At 48.1% G+C, this 17,797-nt stretch overlaps 1 protein-coding gene across 3 annotated transcripts; it reads left to right on the top strand.

Annotated features, from left to right (window-relative positions):
- Positions 1-10,207: 10,207 nt before the first annotated feature.
- On the top strand, positions 10,208-17,731 carry SH2D7 (SH2 domain containing 7). Of its 3 annotated transcripts, none has more exons than XM_081840407.1 (6): positions 10,208-10,360; positions 10,741-10,830; positions 13,260-13,425; positions 14,595-14,816; positions 15,609-16,571; positions 17,062-17,731. In XM_081840407.1, exons 1-6 carry the CDS (start codon positions 10,218-10,220, stop codon positions 17,119-17,121), a joined length of 1,644 nt encoding a protein of 547 aa, XP_081696533.1. In that variant the 5' UTR covers positions 10,208-10,217; the 3' UTR covers positions 17,122-17,731. The 3 variants fall into 3 exon arrangements, with proteins under 3 accessions (XP_081696533.1, XP_081696534.1, XP_081696532.1); XM_081840408.1 differs by having other exon boundaries at positions 15,606-16,571; positions 17,385-17,731; XM_081840406.1 differs by having other exon boundaries at positions 15,606-16,571.
- Positions 17,732-17,797: the final 66 nt, after the last annotated feature.

The following is a 17,797-nucleotide window of genomic DNA, read 5'->3' as shown; positions in this document are numbered from 1 at the left end:
GGAGAAGACCAGTACTGTTTTTCTAGGGGTACTCAAGGGTTCTCAGTACCGGCACCTCCCCCCCCCCCCCCAGGTTAAAAGTGTGGCACTTACGGTAACAACTTCATGGTGAGTACCGGCACCTTTTTTTCTTTAAAGAAAGCAAGCACTGGAGAAGACCAGTTGCCTTTCCCCCCATTTGAGTATTATGTTTTTTGTGCTGATTCTTCCTTTCCTCAGCAACATCTCAGGGGCATCTCCTACAAAGAGATCTCACGGCCTTCATCCCTTTTGGTTTCTGTTGTGTATTGAGTCAAAGGATTTTATATCTGTATTATTATTGTCTGTATCTGCATTAGGGTAAAGTAACTGCCTTTTGGTTCCAGAGGGTACAGCTACTATTGGTTCATTTAAGCTGCTGTATTTGGATCCTCTGTCTTATTGGTTGCCTCCAAAAGGCAGGACTGTGATTGCCTGATATTGTTCCCTCCAAAATGTATCCTTTCTAGCTAGTTCCCTGTCCCTATAAATGTAGCTCTCCCCTCCTCAGGTCTCAGTCTTGTTGCTGTAATAAAGAAGTGTTACTAGAGAACTGTCTCCAGCATATTATGTCAAGAGAGCTGAAATCACAAACCCCACGTCACAACAACTGGCGACGAAGGTGGGATCCGGAATGCTGAGGAGCGGTTAAACGCAGCCCTGCCTCAGAGTCCGGATTGTAGCTAAGAACAAGACTCACTGGCCAGCTGAGAAGACGACCCTGCCCACAGGACAATGGAGAGTCCAAGGGTATTGGAGCCCTTCCAGCCATCAGAGCCCCACACGTGGGAAGACTACGTCGAACGCTTCAAGTTCTTCGCAGTGGCTCAAGGGATCACCGATGCCAGCAAAAGAAGGGCCACATTCCTGAGCTACTGTGGGCCTGAGATCTTCAAGCTGGCCAAGGCATTGCTTGCCCCAGCGAAGCTAAGTGAGACATCTCTCAAAGATATTCTTGCCTGCCTAACAAGCCATTTAGCGCCTACTGAGACCAAGATGGCCCGTCGGATGGAGTTTCATAAGAGGCAGCAGCATGCTGGGGAGTCTGTATCTGCATTTCTAGCTGAACTGCGGAAGCTCGCTCAGCACTGCGACTTCCAAGATCTGGAAGAGACTCTCCTGGATCGGTTTATCGGTGGTCTGAGCAGCAAGAAAGCCAGAAGATGCATCGTGGCTAAAGAAGAGGTTACCCTTGCTTCAGCCTTGAAGGAGGCCACTGCCACGGAGAATTATGAAAGAGAGGAGCTTGATGCCAGTCGCAGGGCCCCTAAGCCACAGATAGAAGTTGCGCATGCCATGGACGAGCTAGAGGCTACTCCGAGCCAGAGCCCAGTCCGTGGGGTCGAGTCAGTGCGTCAGGCCTGCACAGTGCACAAAGATCACCGAGGCAGGTGCCCTGGTTGTGGCGGAAACCATGAGCGGAAGAGTTGTCGTTTCCGGGATGCTATGTGCCGGACGTGCGGAAAGATAGGTCACATCGCCAGGGTCTGTAGATCGGCGGCGTTGGGAGCGACAGGAGCACCTAGACTGGAGCATCGCAGATCGCCCACAGCAAACCATGTTCTAAAGGACTGCCACTACGTAACGGAGATCAACGGGAGGGTCGTGCAGTTTCCAGCGCAAGGCAAGGCACACGTCAAGGTGAAGATTGAGGGTCAGCTGTGCGACATGGAGGTGGACTCCGGATCTGGATTCACTATCGTGTCGGACCAGACCGCGAGGACATTCTTCCCCAGGGGTAAGTTGCCCCCTCTGGAGCCCTTCCCGGCAACTTTGCAGTCATACTCAGCGGGCCACATCCATGTCATGGGAATGTGTGCCGTGAGAGTACAGTTCCGGGACAAACAGACGGTACTCAAACTGGTGATTGCGAAGGGCAGTCGCCCCAGTCTCCTGGGCACTGACTGGTTCCCCGCCCTGGGACTGAGTATATCAGGGCTTAATTCAATCCAAACCTGCCCTGAGATGAGCGAGGCATTATGCAAAGAATTTGCTGGTCTCTTTAATGGAAAACTGGGTTGTTATAAAGGGCCCCCAGTTGACTTCGAATTGGACCCTGGGGTGGCCCCAATCCGACTCAAACCAAGGCGAGTGCCATTTGCACTGCAACCCAAGATCGAAGCAGAGCTGGATAAATTGGTCAAGCAGGGAGTTCTCTCACCCGTGGACTCCGCTAAGTGGGAGACTCCAATCGTCACGCCCCTTAAAGCAAATGGGGAAGTCAGGATCTGTGCTGATTACAAATGTACTATCAATAAGGCACTCAGGGGAAACTCATACCCCATTCCAGTCGTATCACATCTGTTGGCTAAACTGGCTGGGGGCAAGGTGTTCGCCAAAATTGACCTGGCACAAGCTTACCAACAGCTGCCAGTAACCCCACAATCAGCGGAAGCACAGACTATTGTCACACATAAAGGGGCGTTCAGAGTTAACAGGTTACAATTTGGAGTTTGTGTGGCCCCAGGGATTTTTCAAGGGCTCATGGAACGCCTGTTAAGAGGTCTGCCGGGGGTCTTGCCATTTTTTGATGATGTTTTGATTGCTGGAAAAGACCCACAGGAACTGGTTGCGCGTGTCCGTGCAGTGTTGCTCAAGTTCAAGGAGGTGGGGTTGCAACTAAAAAAGGAAAAATGCAGCTTTGGGGTGCCAACTGTGGAATTCTTGGGGTTTAAAATTGATGCATCAGGCATCCACCCCACAGATGCTAAGGTTAAGGCCATCATCGAGGCACCACGACCACAGAACAAGACGGAGTTGCAGTCATTCCTGGGACTTATTAACTTTTATCATTCGTTCTTACCCCAGAAAGCTTCGGTAGCTGAACCATTACATAGACTGTTGCAGAAAAAGAATGTGTGGCGGTGGGGGCAGGAGCAGCAGAAGGTTTTTGACTCCTTGCGAGGAATGCTGAGTAGCAAGAGCGTCCTTGCTCATTATGATGAATCGAAGCCGCTGGTCCTGGCATGTGATGCCTCTCAATACGGCCTGGGGGCGGTGCTGAGTCATAGGGAACTGGATGGGTCGGAAAAGCCCATCTCTTTCTATTCCCGTACGTTGTCGTCCACGGAGCGCAACTATGCTCAAATTGACAAAGAGGCGCTTGCAATTGTGGCAGGAATCAAAAAGTTCCATGATTATGTGTACGGTCGTCATTTCTCCATTGAAACGGACCACAAACCACTGTTGGGGTTGTTCAACCCGAACAAACAAACGCCACAAATTCTCTCCCCCAGAATGTTGCGTTGGTCTATATTCCTGAACGGGTTCCAGTACACTTTGACCCATGTGCCGGGGAAACGGTTGTGCCACGCTGATGCGCTGAGTCGATTGCCCCTTCCGGGCGGGAGCAATGAGGATCCTGCTCCAGCGGAGCACATAATGATGCTGGAAACACTTCCGGGGGCTCCTGTAACGGCTACTGATATTGCTGAGAAAACGAGGAAAGATGCTGTTCTCTCCCGTGTGCTCACTTGGGTGGGGAGGGGGTGGCCAGGTGGTCCGCATGAAGACAAATTCAGGCCTTATGCGACAAGGCAGCACGAGTTATCCATGCATAAGGGTTGTCTCCTGTGGGGAGATAGGGTGATCATCCCAACACCACTGAGAAACAGGGTTCTTGAGACGCTTCACATGGGACACCCGGGAATGGTCAGGATGAAGTCGCTAGCCCGATGTTATGTGTGGTGGCCTGGAATGGACCAGAACATAGAACAATGGGTACGAACATGCAAGGCATGCCAAGAGGTGCGGCCAGAAGTGGCCAGAGCACCAGTTCACTGGTGGGAGCAGTCCAGAGCTCCCTGGAGCCGGCTGCACTTAGATTTTGCTGGGCCATTCCAGGGGAAGGTCTTTTTGGTTATCGTCGATGCATATTCCAAATGGTTAGAAGTGGCGATGGTCCCTAGCATGGCATCAGCTGCCGTAATCAAGGTGTTGAGGCAGCTGTTTGCAACCCACGGGTTACCTGAGACCATTGTATCAGATAATGGGGCAGCTTTTGTATCCCAAGAATTCAGGGCATTCTTGGCTGATAACTTCATAAGAGGGGTCACATCTGCGCCCTTTCACCCATCCTCCAATGGGCAGGCGGAGCGCATGGTAAGAACAGCCAAAGAATCCATTGCGCGCTTAATGGAGGGTAACTGGTCAGCTCGCATCGCACGAATGTTATTTTTGCAGCATGCGACGCCGTGTACTGCGACGGGCAAGTCGCCAGCTGAGCTGCTCTTGGGTAGAAGATTGGTAACGGTGCTGGATTATGTCCACCCGGATAAAATGCCAAACCGTAATTCAAGAGCAAACCCCCAGGCTGAGACTGACACAACAAGGTATTTCGCCCCTGAAGATCTGGTCTGGGTGAGGAACTATTCACGAGGTTCGCGGTGGGTGGCTGGTGTGGTCACCCGGGCTAGTGGACCTGTGTCCTATTATGTGACCTTGGAAAATGGGCAAGTTTGGAAGAGACATATAGATCAGCTGAGGCGCCGGGCGCTCAGCAGGGAGGAGTCTGATAATTCATCCCTGGCTAACGACGCAGAGCTGCAAGACCAGAGTGAAAATGGCCCAGAGGTGCAATCACCAGGGGCTTCAGCAAATGAACCAGGGTCTGCTAGTCCTCAGGATGACGAGGTACAGGTAGGGGACCCTGAGATGTCTGGGATTCCATCTGTTCCTGACGAAACCCCTATAGCAGCCCCCCTACCACAGGTGACACCCAATCCAGAACCAGCAACACCTGTTGTCAGGAGATCAAGTAGAAGTTGTAGGACCCCACAGTACCTGAGAGATTACGTCTGCTGTGCTCACTAGGGGGGGAGGGGTGTTGTGTATTGAGTCAAAGGATTTTATATCTGTATTATTATTGTCTGTATCTGCATTAGGGTAAAGTAACTGCCTTTTGGTTCCAGAGGGTACAGCTACTATTGGTTCATTTAAGCTGCTGTATTTGGATCCTCTGTCTTATTGGTTGCCTCCCAAAGGCAGGACTGTGATTGCCTGATATTGTTCCCTCCAAAATGTATCCTTTCTAGCTAGTTCCCTGTCCCTATAAATGTAGCTCTCCCCTCCTCAGGTCTCAGTCTTGTTGCTGTAATAAAGAAGTGTTACTAGAGAACTGTCTCCAGCATATTATGTCAAGAGAGCTGAAATCACAAACCCCACGTCACAACAGTTTCTTAGAACTGTAAGGTCCTACCCAGGATCTCTCTGTTGCCCAGAAGCAGAATTCCTACCCATTTTGCCTTTTGGAAAGAGTCCTTATGGTGGCAGGAAGAGAACTCCAGATCCAATGGCATGAATCGAGATTTGTCATAGCAAAGGTGATGATGGTGAAATGAAATGATGGACAACAACTCCCACCATCCCTGACCATTGTCCATACTTGCAGGACGTGGTGGAAGGTGGAGCCCATGAGCATCTGGAGGGCCAGACATTCCCCATCCCTGAACCTGTTCACCTCCAGGTGCAATACCCAGGAAGCATGGACTCTATAGACTCTAAGCTGGTTTGAAAATATGTAAACCTTTAATTCTCGAAGCTACAAACATGAGTCTGACCAAACTGCGGGAGGCATTGGAAGACAGGAGTGCCTGGCGTGCTCTGGTCCAGGGGGGTCATGAAGAGTCAGACACGACTAAACAACAACAGCAACAAACCTTCAATTCTGCTCCCAGTGCTTTGTCTGAAATTTGGATATACTGGTGGCTAGAGTATCCAATAGTCAGACAACGAATTGAAAACAGTACTGGTAGTTTGCATATTTTCCAGCTGGCTATATTCCTTCTAGCAGAGACCAATTTGCATTTTTCCTTTAGCAACTTACGCAGGGCCAAAGGAATTATTTGCATGATGTTCCACTGTGATGCCTAACCTTGTAATGTCATAATTCAACCAACAGCAGCAGGTCTAAATATATCAAAATGCAGAGCTGGCAGCACAGAAGATCTGGACTTGTGATTGGCTTCCTGGCTGCCAATCTTCATGCTTGTTTGCTTCTACATTCTGTTTCCAAGCACAGCTCTGAATTCATGACGGACAGTGCTTCTTCTTCTTTTAAAACCACATGACAACCAAAAGCTGGGTTTCACAATATTTTAATGAGAGCTCATGGGCTGAACAAAGAGCATTACACATTCGTTAAAATGACAAAATGCACACCCATTCAGGGTATTTTTAGCCATCTGCTTGTATCTTTTTCTGAAATATTAGGTTAGACTACTTAACTTCTTTCTAAATCTTCTGCATTTCAGGAAGCAGTCAAGAAAGAAGCTGCACCTGTTTGTGCCTTTCCTGGAGGTTCAGTTGCACAAGGAAAAGGCTGTCAAGACCAAGTTGAATGTGACAATTGTGTTATGGCCCTGATCACTATTTATTTATCCCATTAATGAATCACTTCCCATGAGGCATCCCAAAGCAATTTGCAAAACACTAAAACATATATAGAACGATGGCATATATAAAAACAGTGCTTTTTTCTGGGGGGACACAGGGGTACACATACCCCTAAACATTTTGTGAATCTAAATTTGACCTCATGGAGGGGCAGTATTTCAATATGAGTAGGAAAATGATATTACCCCTAAACATTTTTAAAGAAAAAAGCACTGTATAAAACAGATGTCTGTGGGTGTGTTACAACAACACCTATGTATAAGATCAATTCCAATCCTGTACAGGTAGCAACTGAGATAAAACCCTCACTGAAAGAGGACAATAGAGAAGGTGTCTGTCCGGCATGTGGTGGGAGGGAACTGCAAAGGGTGGGGGCCACCACATTCAGTTGCAGCATCATGTAGAGCAGACTTCCTGATACTATAGGACAGGGGTTGGCAAGGTTTACCTCACCTGGGCTGGTTCACTCCAGTGGAGATCCCTCTGTGGGCCCGATTGCATGCGCGTGTGAGCATACGCGCCCACGATTTCCAGCATCTGCGCATGTGCAGATGCGATTTCCAGCGCAGCGGAACCGAGTCCCCGCACCACGCTGTGCCAGTTTAGCACAGCACGTGGGGACTCGCCGAGCAGGCAGCTCAGTTCGGGGGCGGCTCATGGCCCCGTTAAACGACCCCTGCGGGCCACTTGTGGCCCATGGGCCTTAGGTTGCCTACCGCTGCTATAGGATCTGCAAGATGCCTTCTCCAGCAGAGTGCAGAGATCGGCTGGGTATGCGGGGGATGAGGCAGTCTCAATCCAGATGTTGCACCTGCTTTGGCCCTTTGCAGAAATTATAGCTAATGGGGGAAGAGAGGGGAAGTAGATTGAGGGGAAATGTGCTGAAGGTCAAAGCCCCCATTTCCTCATCATCGCTCACCTAATCAGATTAGTAGCCCCATGTTTCAAGGAGAAGGAAAGAAAAGTTGCAGGTGATCCCTCTCATGGTCTCCTTTTGACCCAGTACACCTTTCACTTGAAAGAGGCTTCATGGCACTCTCTGGCATTTATTTGCTTATTTAGATTATTTCTATCACTCTCTTCACCCAACTAAGCTTCCAGAGGATGTTACAAGCAATCAGTTAAAATAAGGCAGTCCCAGCCAACAGGCTTACAATCTAGAAGGCACAACACAAAAGGAAAAAGGACCCGGGAGGGAAGAAGAAAACCAATCCCCAAAGTCAAATAAGTAGTTCTTATAAGAACTGGCTGAAATGGAAACCGTTCGGAGGTAGCAGCTGCCTGTCAGAGCTGGCCTTCAGCAGTTGATGGCATGAGCCCTGCTTCCCATCTCTCCCACTGAAGCAGTTTGGGGCCCTTGCCTCTGGCGTGCCATGCAAAGACAGGGTCAGTCTGCAGTGCCGAGCCCACAGTGCCTCATCTAATACGAAAAGGAGCCAATAAGGAAAGAGTTCATGTTTTCCCTATTTTTAGCAGATTTGCAAACGAAGGAACACCATGCAAAAGTGTAACGGACTTTATTCAAATGCAGATACATTGCCTGCTTCCATTTTGAAGGGGGTGAGATGATCAGGAGAAAAGAAAAGCTAATATACCTTTTCAAATTATCTGGGTGTTTTGGCTCCAATGGAGACAGAACTGAGCAGTGGTTGGGCTTTACATTTCCAGAGGTGGGAAAATCAACCACTGTCTGCTCCATCACCCCAGCAGCCCTTGGGGTAACCAAACGGAACCTCGTTGGAGCATCTGCTACAGCCTCCAACATTCCCATCTTGAGCCTGGCCAAATACAAAGACTCTGCTTAGGGTCCTGCCAGTTCCACACACCCCATGGAAAAACCCCGGTCTTTGCCATCCAGCCTGAGAAGAGTTCTGGGGAACACAGAAGGAGGCATGCTATTTTGTGCACACTTTTAACAGCTGTGCAGAACAAGGGGAAGTGAGCAAACTAAGTTTTTTCCTCCTGTGCCTGCTGAAAATGAAATGCTTTCTCACACAGGCATATTTTGCCAGTTTTCTAGACCTAGGAGGTGCATTTCTGGGGTGGGGTACAAAAAAATGGCCCCTGGAAGTATGGTGTTCCTCTTAGTGGCCACTAGTTGGCACTGTCTGAACACCTCTCCAAGTGTTACTATATCAGGGTTGGCAAAACAACAGGCTGTGAGCTACACATGTGCACTTGTGCGCACTGGCAAAGGAAGAGGAGTCCGGGGGGAGCGCACCACCCCCGGCAGCATGATCCCAGTGGGGTGCCATCGCAGCTGCCCCCCTCCCGCGCTGGGCGCCATGCCCCCGCAGGTGGCACGTCACGCCCCCAGGATGCGCATCACGCCCCTGCAGGCGGCACACCATGCCCTCAGGACGTGTGCCAGCCCTGCCCCACCTGGTCTCTGCCCCCCCCCACGGTGCCATAGCATGAAGCTCCGTCACTGCTCATACACACACACACAACGTTTTTGTAGTTCACCAGAGAAACCCTCAAAATTATATTTTAAAAAACAAAATTTTGGCTCTTCCTGCTTTGACTCTTTGATGTGAAAAGGTTTTTGTGACAACCCTGCAGAACCCCATCTAGTGTACTTTTTAAAAAACAGAATGTTGGCATGTGGCCCCTGGAGGGTTGACCATGGCACAATGTGGCCCTTGGCCTGAAAAATGTTATCCACCCTAATAGTGCTTGTTTGTTCTTTGTTTGCTTATTAAATTTACATCCCAGCCTTCTGCCCAATGGAGCCCTGGGCTGGCAATGATGAGTAACATCTTGTAAACAATTCCAGTATGGATCTGGACTAGGAAAGATCCCAACTTAAAAGGCTTGCTGGAAGAGGAAGATCTTCGGTGGAGGCTTAAAGGCAACAGAGATGGCACCTGCCTAATATTCACAGGGAGGGGATTCCCAAGGGGAGGAGCCACCACACAAAAGGCCCAATTCCAACATTGCATAGATGGGCCTCCTGAGCAGACGGCATTTGCAGGAGATGCTCCCTTGCAGTGCTCATTGATCAATTGGATATCAATTGGAAATAAGGGATGAGACGCTGCTTCCAGTTCCAAGTGATACACACCAAAGCCAGCACCCTGACCTTAGCTCGGCAGCCGGTACAGTTCTTTCCATTCTTTATGTAGGTCCACCTTTAACTGAGAACGGATTCCAATTTCTCCCCGCATTCCTAATGGCTACAGCCATGATGGCTGGGTTCTGCCTCCCCTGTTGCAACTGATATGCTTCTGAATATGCTGCTTGGGGTCACATGTGGGCCTTGTTAGTGCATTGGCCAGGATTTGGCATGGGGTGCATTGACACTGATTGGATCACTAGGTTAACAAGAAGAGCTGCTGGACCTCTGCTAACAGTGAAGTGCAATGGTTAGAGTGTTGGACTGTGACCTGGGAGACCAGAGTTTGCTTCCCCACTCAGCGGTGAAACTCACTGGGTGACCTCAGGCCTACCTCACAGGGCTGTTGTGGAAATTAATAAGGAGTAGGAGAGCTGGATGTGTCACATAGAGCTCCTTGGAGAAAAAGGTGGGATAAAAATGCAACAAAATACAATAGCTAGAGGTTCAGGCTCTGTCAGACAATTTGAAAGTCACATGAGTTGCCCCAAAGTAAAGTTGCATGCTATCGCTGCTATTGAGGAAACATGATCCTCTGTTTATATTTTTACTCTTTGGAAGAGAAAGCTGTAAGCAAATGAGATCTCTAGGAGGCTATTATACAGACCACGCAACTCCTCCTTTCCTCCCCTCCCTCTTTCAGCTATTTCCATCTCTGGATAAATAATAGGCACTGCAATTTGCTTGAGGGATGGAAGCCACCCTGGAAATTGAGAACCAGCCGTCCGAGATGCTCAAGGACCTGGTGCTGAAGTGGTTTCTGCAGACGCAAGTTCCTCTTATGTTACAGGACGGCAGCTTGCCGGAATGGTTCCATGGATTCATTACAAGGAAGTAAGAAGAAAAGCACTGAAATGAATGTTTTAGTTAATTGCCACTGTGTTTTGAAGTAGATGATTTGGGACTGATGGGAGGTTGCTGGTTTTGTACCTTTCTCTTTTTATTAAGAAAAGAAAATGTGCTTAACAGGAGAGTCCATGATAGGGTTGTTGTGGGTTAGTGAGTAGATCATCGGGATAGGATTTATTAGATCCACTTTTCTTGAGGACTTTTAAAAAATGCAAACTGATGTGGAAATGTTAAGAACTGAATTTACAATTGGAAAAATGAGAAATGGAGAAAAAACATAAGCTGACAGAATCTTTCATGTCTAGCCTCTACTTCTGTACCAAATCAGGCTGTGACATTATAAAAGAAGCTGTCTCTTTGTTCAGGCAAACTGAAGAGCAGCTGAAAGAAAAAAGCTTTGGCAGTTTTCTCATCCGATTAAATGAGAGATTGTTTGGATACATCCTCTCCTACAGGTAAGCTTTTGAGTTTAGATTGTCTCTTTGGGCTGGAAAATGTCACCATTTTCAAATTGTCTTATACTGGGTTTTTGTTTGTTTGTTTTGGACTTCCAGCAGAACATCATGTAGAATCACTGCTCTCGCTCTCTGCCATTCTCCTCCAATAGGCAGTCCGCTTTCTGTGGCCACTCAGTCCCCATGGGGTGGTTTGGGTGGATGGCCACCCCAAGGGTTGCTGCCTCTATATAAATTTAGTGTTCTTCTGAAAGCCCTGGGCCCCTTCAAGCCTCCTGAAAGCTTTCTCTCTTGTGTGTAGATGGTCTTAGGTAGACTACTTAGGGAGCAGCATGTGTCACCCGAGCACTGGAAAGAGAAGGAATGATGGGGCAACAGGGAACAAATTCCAGAGATGCATGTAATTTGAGGCCACTGACTGCAATCAGGAGGAAATGCAATACTGTGATGCAATACTCTCAGTTGTCCCTCCTAAGACTGAATTGAATCAAGTTCTACTCAGAACAGACCTGCTGAAATGAGTGGAACTAAGTTAGGCATGTCCATTAACTTCAGTGGATTTACTGTGGGTTGATTTTGGATCAAATTCTGCAGGTTTCATCTACAGGTGGTGAGATCCATTGGTGATATTGTTTGGCTCTGTTGACACTGAAATGATTATTTTGGCCGTAGGTTTATAAGTGGGGTGGGGATGGATCCTGGTCTACCATCCTTAAGCGATTGTTTGGTAAGTATATGGGATATGGCAGCTTCCCTCTGGCAGCTTGCCCTGTGGAACTCCATGCCAGTAGAGTTTCAGCAGGAACTATTTCTGCCTTCTTTTAGCCACCTTCTGAAAAACTGTATAGTGACTGGTGTGGCTAGCAGCCCTTGATAGCCTTATTCTCCATGGATTTTTACAGGCTTCTGAGTTGGTTTGTGGGAAAGTTCCTTCTCCTCTCAGGGTGCCATTTGTGATGACCTCAGCATGGCCAGGTCATGGACAGGACACCTCCGCCCCACAACTGTGAGACCTTGAAGCTCTGGTGCTGCCAGTTTTGTTACAGAGCAGGGCTGGCCTCCAGGTGGTGATGGACTCCAGCTCCCCACAGCCGTAGCCAGTGGGACCATGGGCCAATAATGCTGGGAGCTGCAGCCCAGCGACCACTGGAGGATTCCCCAGTCCTGTTGTGGAGCCTGGCTCACCTTCAAAGCATCACTTTCTGTGACATAAGAGCAGCCAATTGTTCAGAGAAAACTGACTCCTGATGCTAATCGAGACCATTCAGATAGTTTGCTAGTCATACCACAAATGGTGAAAGAGGTACTCATGCAAATTCAGACGTGTTAATGTGTTGGCTTTACCCGCAAATGCCAGCAGTTCTGGTGGCAGTAACTAAAAAAGGCTATTGGAGAGAAGTGGACAATGCAAAGCAGAGCAACCAATATGATGGGGGTCTAGAGCAACTCCTGTGTGAGGAAAGGTCACAATCATTTGTGGCTTTTTAGTTTAGGAAGAAAAAGTGAAGCAGGTCGGGGGCACGATAGTAGTTTATAAAAGCATGTCTGTTGTGGAGAAACTGACGGGAGAGACGTTTTTCATTCTTTCTCATTAATACTAGAACCAGGGATTGTCCACCAAAGCTAAATGGTGAGAAATTTGGGACAGACGGAAATAAGCACTTCTGAACAGAGAAAATAGTTAAACTCTGGAACTCACTGCCACAAGACATGGCGATGGCTGCCAACCTGGGTGCACAGTAATCGAGACAAAGTTAGGAAACCCAGAATAACAAAAGATCAACTGGGGCTACCTCCAAATCATACGCTTAAAGAACTTTTACAGGCATGGAGCATCCTGGGAACTGTAGTTTGTTATGGGTGCTGGAAACTGCAGCTCTGTGAGATCAGCACCCTTGATAAACTATAAACTACAGTTCCCAGGCTTCTCCGTGACTGTTAAAAGTGGTATAATAATGCTTTACATGTATGCTGTATTGAGTTGTGGACCATACGGTGTCAAACAGGAAAGCTATTGTTCATTTCTGAATCTCTCAAACATTTCTATTGTATTGGGGCAACCCAGTCAGATGTGCAGGATATAAATAATAAAATTATTATTATTATTAAAATAAAATATATATTTTTAAATGTATGGAGTGATTGTATGGACTAAGTGCTTTGCTAATTCAGGTTGAAATTTGAATGAGGAGGACATTGGAAGCATCCCTGGTCAAGCCCTGTTTGCAGGCTGTGCATGGAGCTGAGTTGCCCCCGTCCCAGTCAAGGACATGAATCATGTTCTCTGAAGCGGACTTAGTAGCTGCCTAAGGGTACAGGACCTGTCGCTAACAATGCGCCCAGATCTTCTGCTCCCCTTGCCCACACTCCTAGACCAGTGGAAATTCCTCTCTGCCTAGTCCTAAAAGGGGCACTTCTTTTGACCGCAGGGGAAAAGATCGATGCCGCCATTTTGTCATCAGTTGTCAACGGAATGGATGTTATGTCATATCAGGGGACACCCAGACCCATCCAAGCCTTGCGGAGCTCATAAGCTACTACCAGACTTCCAAGATAGAGCCTTTCGGAGAAAATCTGACTACGGCCTGTCCAAATGTGAGTCAAGCATTAGAGACTTTGTTTCAAAAATATAATCCTTCCTATAGTCATCCTGTGAACTGAATTGCTGCTCTGAGCATTACATTTTGCCAAAAGCAAAAATCCTGTTGCTTTTAGCCAAGTACAGCAATGCGATCAGCAATCCCGTTCATCTGGACGTGATGGTACCCTACAATTGGATAAGCTCCTCTTTATGTGCCCAGATGTTTCAACACATTTTATAGCCTATTTTAACTTTCTGATATAATTTGCTGAATTTTGTTGGGGTTTATTGGGGGGTTGGGGGTGCATTTTCATGTTTGATCTTCTGTGTTGTTTTTATGTTTTATTATAACTTTGTTATTGGAGTTTGATCCTGAAGGTTGGACTAGAAAACACAAGTCTAGGGCATAGTCTCCAACTGCCCCCAAAATGCCGGGACCGTCACAAAAACCCTTAGGCCATCACGGCTTCTCACTTTCTCATACAGAGTCCCAAATTCCCATCTTCATAGAGATACGCTAACCGCAAATGGCTTGGTGTTGGGGGAAGCAGAGGTAGAGAGAGTTGCCAAGTGAGGCCTTCTCCTCCTCCACCGCCACCTCCTCTGCCCAAGTTGGAGAAGGTGGGTGGAGGGAAAGAGGGGAAAGTCTTGCACCAGGCCCGGGGGAAGAGAAAGGGGGAGTGGCACAAGGGGGGGCACCACTGCTGACACTGCCAGTGCCACCGTGGGAAGCTTTGACTCTCCGGCCTGGCAGCCCCCTGGCAGCCCCCCATCCAGCTGCCATGCTGAATAAAAACAATAAGGAGACCCTGAGAAGGAGCAGGCCCTGGGGGTGTTGGGGTGGTTCGAAGGCTGTAGCTGGCAGGGTGCAGGCAGGCCGGGGGGGCTGTAGTTTGAGGGGTGTGGGGTGGACAAGGAGGTTATGGGGGTCAAGGGACACTGGGCTTTGTATTCTTTCAACTGCAGGGATGCTCCAGGAAAGGATTCATTTAACTTCTACAGCTGCCTGAAAACTCTGTGTTAACATTTAAGGCTGGGAAAATGAAAAGTTGAGAAAAACTGAAAGTGACATATTCCCTGGAGCAAGGGTCCATCTAATTCAGCATTCCATTTTTCCTCCAAATCCTCTTGCAAATCTAACTACTGTTATCCCCCTTTCTATTTCTTTTCCATACCCTGATAGCAAGAGGAAAGAAGCATCTATGATGAAATCTCTGTGCATCAGCCAAGAGCTTTCCAGCAAAGCTCTGCAAGCACTTCGGAGCTGACCAGAGAAGTGTCTGGCAGCTCACCAGCCCCCAGGCCAGCAAAAGAAGACAGCAGCCCCCAGTCAGCGACACCCAGGAAAAAGCTTCAGGAGCAGCAGGAGTCTTTGTCAAGGGAGAACCGGAAGCTGAGCCCAGAGGTAGATTTTTCTTGAGGAAAAAGCTCTGAGTGGCTACTGTTAGAAAGATGCTGGCAGTGGTTTTCAGTAGTTTAAATGGCTTTAAATAGACCAATTACTAAAAGAGGCAAACCCTTGCTCTACTTAAAAGTTGGAAGAGGAAGGTCTTCAGTAGGTGCCAAAAAGGTAAGAGAGGCAATGCCTAATATTCAAGGGGAGGAAATTCCAAAGAGGAGGTGCGACCACACAAAAGGCCTGGTTCCTATGTTGCGCAGAATGGACCTTCTGGTAAGATGGCATCTGCTGGTCACCCTCACCTGAAGAGCCTAGTGATCAACTAGGTATAGAAGGGATGAGACCATCTTTCAGGTATCCTGATCCCAAGCTCTATAGGGCTTCACACACCAAAACCAGGAACATAGCCAGCAGCCAGTGAAATTCTTTATGTAGGTTCCTTGAAATGTGAACTGAATCAAACTTCTTTCTCCACCCCTACTGACTACGAGGCAGGATGGCTGTGTTGTACCTCTACTGGGGGGGGGGGGCGTGATATGCCTCCAAATGCTGGTTGCTGGAAATCAGAAGTGGAGAGCTGTGCTCAGGTCCTGCCTCAGGGCTTCCCATAGGCATCCAGTTGGCCACTGTGGGAACAGGATGCTGGAATGGATAAGCCAATGGCCTGACTCACTAGAGCTCTTTTTGATGTTCTTTGAAAAGATCACTGTCCTCTCTCATCTTGAAATCCTTGTTTAAGAACTGGACATTAATCTCAGCCATTTCTTCTTGCTTTCCTGCCCCTTTCCATCTCAGCAGGACCCCGAAGCAGCCCCACTGGTGCCAGACAAGAGCTGCTTGCTAATAGCAGAAACCTTTGAGGAAGACTTTGGAACCGAAGGAAGCATTGCTTATTCAGCAGTGAAGAAACACCCCTTAGACAACAGGAGCCTGGAGGTGCCAAAAGACATGTGCAAAGTGTTGGTGGACCGTTTGCCAAAGCCTGAAGAACCCGGCCAAGCTAGTGCCTCTCCCTACAAGAAAAAAACAAGTACCGTGTTTGCATTGACTAAGCAATCTGATAGTCTATATGGCAAAAAAGTCACAGAAAACTCCCATCCAGAAACTACTTACTCCATAATTAGCCGAGACCAAGACAAGAGCTGTTTGGCATTCCCTGCCCCCACCAGTGGTCCATCCTCTGTTGCTACACCCAAGAAAGCAATGCTAAACCCTCCTGCCTCAGCTCCTCCCAAGCTGTCTCCTAAGTTACCTAATAAGCCTGTGACCTCCTCAGAACTCTGGGGGTCGCAGTCTCTATTTGCAGCCTATGCCAGCTCTCTTGTGTTTGAGAAAGAGCCTCAGGAACCAAACCACCCCCAGAGTTTGCCAGATTTGCCAAGGGGAAACATGCATGGGCAGATTATTAAGATGAAACACCCTAAATCCACAGCACCCCTCCATGGTGATGATCTTGATGAGGCAAGCAATACTTATGAACAGATTCCTTTTACTTGGTCAAAGGGCATCACCCATGACCCCAATTCAGAAAAGCTTCTCCAGTCTTCACTAATACAGCCCAAAGAGACTTATGATCAAATCTCTGTGAAGACTGGGAGATCCTCTAAGGCACAGGTCTATACTGTGAATCCATGCAAAAAGAGCCCTGATCCGTTCTCCAAAGCCTTTTCCTCAAAAAGGAATGTCTTCCCTGCAGAGAACACCTATGAACAAATTCACTTCAGTCCTGGAAAAGAAGCAGAATGCAAGGCAAGCCAAAAGGTAAACTCTACTCAGCTTGCATAAAATAGCTCCGCTCATCCAAACCCAGCACCAATCCAAATCAGATCCGGTTGCACTTGCACCCCTTTGGTGTCACCCAGGATGGAACAGGGCCCAATCCTTCCCCCAGATCCCAACATGTGCCCACTTCCCTTATCTGTTTTTGCTGCTCCAGTGGTGGCAGCAGAGTGTTGGAATAGAAGTTTTTCCTGCTCTCCATTCCCGCCCCATGCCTTTCTGGTGCCCAGCACACTGCTTCAGCTGCAAATTAGGCACCTGGCTGGGAAATGCAGTTAGCAAGGTCAGAAACGCTGAGAAATTCATACTTCCCAGTGCGGCTGGTGTCTGGGTCACAGCATAGCAGCATGCAAGGCAAAAGGGAGCGGGGAAAGAGTTTTGCGTTAGCTCAATTGGATAGTTTGTGGTGCTGATAACACCAAAATTGCTGGTTTGATCTCCTTATGAGTCAGCTGCATATTTTGCAATGCAGGGACTTCAACTACATGATCCTTGGGGTCCCTTCCAACTCCACAATTCCATGATTCTATGATTCCGTCCCTCCCATGATGCCCCTGCTGGAACAGCAGTAAAGAGGAGGGGCTGTTCTGAAGGAGGTGTGGCAGGTGGGAAGTGGGGAAAGAGCCCTGATTTCTTCCCCAGCTCAGATTAAAATCCAAGCTGAAGATGAACTTTCCAGGGTGCAAAACTTGCCTTTTCAATTACCCTCGTGCAGAACTGCTCGGTAGACTACCTAGAAATCTCTCTCTGCCTTCCTTTTGAAATAAACCTTCATGTAATTCATTTCCCTACCAGAGTGATAAGCCCAGAAGATTCCTGTTTGCAGAAAAGAAGACTAAATTCTGAGCACTGTGCTTGAACTGTCACTCTGAGCCTCAACCTGTACTAAAGATCACTAAATGAGAACCACCAGCAGCTTGGCTTCCTAACAGTCTTCTTCCGCCGTGTTACGAAACCTCATTGTTTCCTACTCTGAGCTGCAATGGTTGCATTTTTGCAGAAGTCCCTTTTCCCATCACAAGGCATGCATGCTTTTCTAGAACGTCCTATCTGCTCAGTCAGACGGTTCTGCTGACATAGAAGTATCAGGTCTGATGTTTAGAGATATCCTTAGCAGCAAAAACCATATTTACCTATTTATTTGAAGTTATACAAATTGGGTAACCTTGGGCCAGTCACTACCTCTCTGCCTAGCCTACCTCACAGGG

Source organism: Podarcis erhardii (genome assembly GCF_964252035.2).
Source record: "Podarcis erhardii genome assembly, chromosome: 14".
Lineage (NCBI taxonomy): Eukaryota > Metazoa > Chordata > Lepidosauria > Squamata > Lacertidae > Podarcis > Podarcis erhardii.
Note: the sequence above shows the minus strand (reverse complement) of the source record. Positions and strands in the feature narration are given on the sequence as shown.